The following is a 5,492-nucleotide window of genomic DNA, read 5'->3' on the forward strand; positions in this document are numbered from 1 at the left end:
CTTTAGGTCATTAGCACTTTTGTTCCTATAACTTAATCCATTTACACATTTAGTCATTTTCTTACGAATTTAGTCTTTTATTGACAAATTTATTCCTATACAGACAAGTTTGGTCCTAACGACTCATAGTTGTAAAATAAAAAATGAGATTTTATTATAGTATGACGAGGACCAGAGTTATAAACAAATGACTAAATTTGTTAAAAAAGACTCAAATATAAAATACTTAGGACTAAATTCATAAAAAGAAAAAAAAAACTAAATATATAAACATAATAAATTTGAGAACTAAAAGTACTAACAATCTAAAATTATAAGAATAAAAATATAATTTTGCCTATATATACCAAAGCAGGACGCCTAAAGTTACATCACAATACATCAGTTGCACTTTAACAGTTTCCCTTTCTTTCTCTCTCTCATAAAGAGAAATGGCATCAGCAGAGCATCATCCATTCGAATTTCAGACAGCCCTCAAAGACTTGGCTAATTCTGCCAATCTCAAAGCCGTTCCTTCTAAATTTAATTTCATCAATGACTCCACTGCATTACCTTGTGATTCTCTCCCCGTCATTGATTTCTCTGCCATCACCGCCGAAGACCCTGATCGACGGTCCCAAGCCATCAACGATCTCTCCAATGCATGCCAAGAATGGGGCCTCTTCATTGTAAGTCCAGAACATAAAATGTTTCTTAATTAATTTCCTCCTTCACATTGATTAATTTGTTTGGTAATTGCATGCAGCTGGTGAATCACGGGATACCGGAGGAGTTGATGAATGCGACTTTTACTGCAACCCGGGAATTTTTCAGTCTGCCAGAGTCAGAGAAGAAGAAGTATGAAGCAAAGAGCGCTTCGGATCCCATCAACTGTGGCAATTTCAACGTTGCCGATACCTCAAACCAGATATTCACCTTGTGGAGGGAGTACCTCAAACTCTACGTCCATCCTGACTTTCACTGCCCCAACAAACCCCACCTCTTAAGGTAATTAGGAACATCATATAAGATAATTTATGTTTTTGTGATACTGTAAATGAGTAAATTATACATCCTCTTATAAAAAAATAATGATAATTTACCCCTCTTTGTTTTTCAGAAGTAATTTATAATTTAAAATAAGGTAAACTGCTTCTTTCTAAAAAACATAAAGGGGATAAATTATTGTATTTTTAAAAACAAATGGAGGTAAATTGCTATTTTTTTTTATATGAGATAATTTGCTCATTTGTAATATCACAAGAGATTGTTTGCATTTATTCCAATTCTTCACTGTCAACTCAGTTTTGGTCACGTACGACTGGCCATGCAATATCACTCATTATCAATTATCGAACTTAATTACATTTTTTCAGACAAGAACAAGTACTATGTATGGTTAATATAATTAAGGAAAGAAAAAATAATCTCGAAGAGATTTTGTCTTAACAATTTTTATTATGTATAAAACTGTAGTGATGTTCTGCGGGAGTATAGCGAAAGAACCCTAAAATTGACCAGGAAATTAATGGAAGCAACGTCTGATGCCCTGGAACTGGAACGAGATTACGTGGAGCAAGTTTTGAAACTCGACTCGAGCTTGCAGATTTTAGTTGCAAATCTCTACCCACCTTGCCCTGAACCCGGCAAGGCAATTGGGCTCCCACAACACACAGATCCAGGTCTCTTCACCTTTCTCATACATAATGGAGTGGCTGGACTGCAAATTGAGCACAATGGCCAGTGGTTTAACCCTGTTTCCCCACAAAATTCTATTTTAGTTAATGTTGACGATCAGCTTCAGGTAATTAATCAATAATCCCCTTATCCAGGAAATTTTTTCTATTATATTATATTTTATTTTTTATTAGCATTTGTCTATAGCTAATTATTATAATTAAAAATAAATAGTCGTAGCAAATAGTCATTGATTATGGCCATGCAACGATTATTCGCCGTAGTATATACGAAGGTGACTAAAATATCTGGCATGGCATTTATGTTTTCCATTGCTCCTAGTTATGGCAAATAACTTTTTCTTGGTGAAAAATTTACTTTTTTTATTGGTTTTATTTAACTGTGGTCAATATATTTTAGAGTAAATTACAATGACCTTTCCTGAGGTTTGACATAATTACGAATACTCCCTCATTGGTCAAAAAATTACAAATACCCCCCTAATATTTGATAAATTATGTAATCTTGGGATGGAGGTATGAAATTGTCAACTTTGTCCTTACTGTATTTTTTATGTTTTTTTTAAAAAATTAAAAATTTATAAAAAAATCGAACGTGATGAATGAAAATTTTTTAAAAGTTATAAAAAAGATTATTCACTTAGTCCATATTTTTTTTAATAATAAATAAAATTATAATTTTAAATCCACAAAGCATTTTTGTTAGTTCACCATAAAAAGAATTTATGAAAACCTAAGGATTGAGCTAATTGTTAAATGACGTTAAAATCGAGGGGATATTGATAATTTTTCAAACAATGAGGAGCTATTGGTAATTATGTCAAACCTCATTGGAGGTCATTGTAATTTACCCTAAATTTTATTTATCATAATTTTTTCCCCATAATTATTAATATTATAGTCAATAATATTTTTTTCTTGTGATGTTACGTTAACATCATTTTTGTATTTTATGGAATATTTTATAGACCCGAAAGTTATGTATAAAAAAGGTATCAAGTGAAAATATAGAAGCTAGCTAGATTAAAATTTGAACCAAGTAAAAGGCTTATTTATTGAGTTTCTGTAATTAATGATTGCAAGGCCATGATTAAGAGTGTACTGATTTACAAAAGGGTAAAATACACACATTTTACACACTTAAAGTATATTATCTTCATCAATTATTTTTCTATATTGAAAAAATCTTAAATTACCTTATTATCTTTGTGATAATCCTTTAAATAAATAAAAATAGACAAAAATACCATTGACTATTAATAATTTGTTATATTCACTTTATATGTCATCTATAGGTAAATATATCAATCTGTTCGACTTTATTTTTTATATATTTATAATATTAATAAATTAATATTGAATTACTCACATATTGATATGGTCAATGTTAGTACTTTTAAGTTAAAATATATTTATAAACTTGTGTCTGTGCATTATACTAGATATATTTTTAATAACAATATTATCGTAAGTGGTTGTCGAGCCTATGATTTTGGCACCCAAATGGCAAGTAAGGTAATTTTTTTTTTTTTTTTTTTGTCTTTCTATATAATAACTCTCTTTTACCTCTTTACGTCACCTCTTAGGTCCAACACGTTTGGTCTATCAGTTAGTGTGCAATACCTAAATCCAGATCTAGACCCCTTTTGATAATTATGACCTGTATCTATACCTAATATTTTTGCATTAGATCTAGAATTAGACACATATCTACAGTAATAATTTTTTTGGTCCGAGTAGAGCTACCAGTAGGTAAAATTTTAATATGCAATAATGCTTCTTTATTCGTTAATTTAAAAAATTTATAAACTTTTGCTAATTATCAATACAACTATTCATATACTCAAATTCAAAATAATTAACTTGTACTTAATTAATTTATACAAATCTAGTATTAAATATTTATAAACATTGTAGTTAAATAAACTTTTTAAATTGATTGATATATTTAACAACAGAGGAAATTAATATGAATATATCATATTATTAGTAGTTAAGGGAATTTTTGTCAATTTTTATTTAATTTAAAGGATTATCCAGATATGGGCGGATAATGAAGGTGTATTTAGTCTAGGGGGTAATTAATGATGGTAATATCAGGGGTGCAAAATATATTTAACCCTTTACTAAATTTATTTAGAATATGCTATAAGTTCATACATTAATATATTGTTAGAGCTTATAAAATGTTGTATTTTATTTTAAAGGTATTTACAGCCCCATATATTCAGAGTAACAAAATAAGCACTCTAATTATACGGATGACAAAATTATTTATTTATTTTTTTTATAATTACAGGATTTCGACCACCAAAATTTTAAATTTACTTGAGTGGATGAAAATTAAGCATTATTTTAAAAATACTTTCTATGAGGGGGTTGGTCAGATTTAAAAATTTCATGGTGTCATCTTCATAATCTTTGTTATTTCATTTTCTTTTGGGATTGGCCAGATTTTAAGCAACGGGAGATACAAGAGTGTGAAGCACAGAGCCGTTTTGAATAGCGAAAAAGAAAGAATATCAATTGTTGTAGCCAATGGTCCATCGGGGGAGGCGGTCGTCGGCCCTGCCACGCCGCTCGTACAAAAAGACGGCCGTCCATTGTATCGTTCGATGAGGTATGTGGAGTACCTGGAGACACAGCTGACGAAATCTCGAATGAACGGCAAATCCCTCCTGGAACAGCGTATGATATGATATATCGGAGGAGAAGCTTTGATTTTGCAAAATTTACGTATAGAATAAGAAGTTATTTATTGAGAAGATGATCATCAATCACCATTCCCAATTTCTCATGCCTTATATGGTTTATTGGGAGTAATTATTAATATAATTACAGTCTTAATCATTATGTTAATTATGGTGATTTTTTTTAATTGATGATGCATATGCTTAATTAGAACATATATGACGTCTTAGAATATTACTGGGTAAATAGTAGTTTACCCGCTGTAATATTATAGATAAATAAATTAGTCCTTGTATAAATAAATAGCAATTATTCCCCTGTACCTTTTAAAATAAAATTATTGTATTTTAAAAAATATAAGGAGATAAATTACTAATTTTTTTTTATAGAAAAATAATTTACTCATTTTCAATATCATAGAGGAGTTGTTCGTATTTTTCTCGAATATTATTATAGCTTGTGTATGCTTAATTGTACATGGTGCAATACTCTCAATATTTTTTTATTATATATTAGCATTGCATTTCATGTTATACTTCAAATTTACATGTATAAATCTATATAATTTTTCTTATAATAATATGACATAAATCGAACAAGGTTTATTATTCAGTAAGTTTTTGTCTTTTAAATCTTATGCTTTTATTTTTATATCCAATTTTAAACGAAGACAAAATTAAACTACGAAGAAAATTTATACACATTTAATTTTATTTTTTCTTCATCTAATCTCTCTGAACAGACACCAAACTTCTTTTTATATATCCCTTCTTACTTCAACTTTTTTTATATATAGGCACCCATTTTTGACATCCACCAAACAAGAACATCAGATAATTGCGATCGAAAAACAACCAATCCATGTGAATTTTTTGGGATCTCTTAGAACAATCTCAATATGCATTAGTTCTTCCATTCGTTGGACCTTGGCCGGTGCCTTCTCCCTTTCTCCATTTTCGACATTGTCTTTTTCGCATTTACCGGGGGTGATTCCCCATTTTGTTCGTTGGAAGGTGCCCCTTTATCATACTGATTAGAGGACACCTCCTTACTCTGCTTGTTAGAGAGCATCTCCTCGGGCTCCCTTTCCCTGTTTCTCTTTTGCCCTTTGCGCACACTTTGACA

At 30.2% G+C, this 5,492-nt stretch overlaps 1 protein-coding gene across 1 annotated transcript; it reads left to right on the top strand.

The window, feature by feature from the left end:
* On the top strand, window positions 391–4,488 carry LOC105156689 (protein DMR6-LIKE OXYGENASE 1-like). Its single transcript, XM_011072905.2, has 4 exons — window positions 391–668; window positions 746–987; window positions 1,456–1,783; window positions 4,130–4,488. The coding sequence occupies exons 1-4, from the start codon at window positions 432–434 to the stop codon at window positions 4,373–4,375; spliced, it is 1,053 nt and encodes a 350-aa protein (XP_011071207.1). The 5' UTR covers window positions 391–431; the 3' UTR covers window positions 4,376–4,488.

This window comes from Sesamum indicum, linkage group LG1 (genome assembly GCF_000512975.1).
Source record: "Sesamum indicum cultivar Zhongzhi No. 13 linkage group LG1, S_indicum_v1.0, whole genome shotgun sequence".
Lineage (NCBI taxonomy): Eukaryota > Viridiplantae > Streptophyta > Magnoliopsida > Lamiales > Pedaliaceae > Sesamum > Sesamum indicum.

Excerpts from the sequence above, each read along its gene's own strand:
- LOC105156689 (XM_011072905.2), top strand. The coding sequence starts at position 432 with ATGGCATCAGCAGAGCATCATCCATTCGAATTTCAGACAGCCCTCAAA. Across the intron at positions 669-745 it reads AAGAATGGGGCCTCTTCATT|CTGGTGAATCACGGGATACC; the intron begins GTAAGTCCAGAA and ends AATTGCATGCAG. Across the intron at positions 1,784-4,129 it reads ATGTTGACGATCAGCTTCAG|ATTTTAAGCAACGGGAGATA; the intron begins GTAATTAATCAA and ends GGGATTGGCCAG.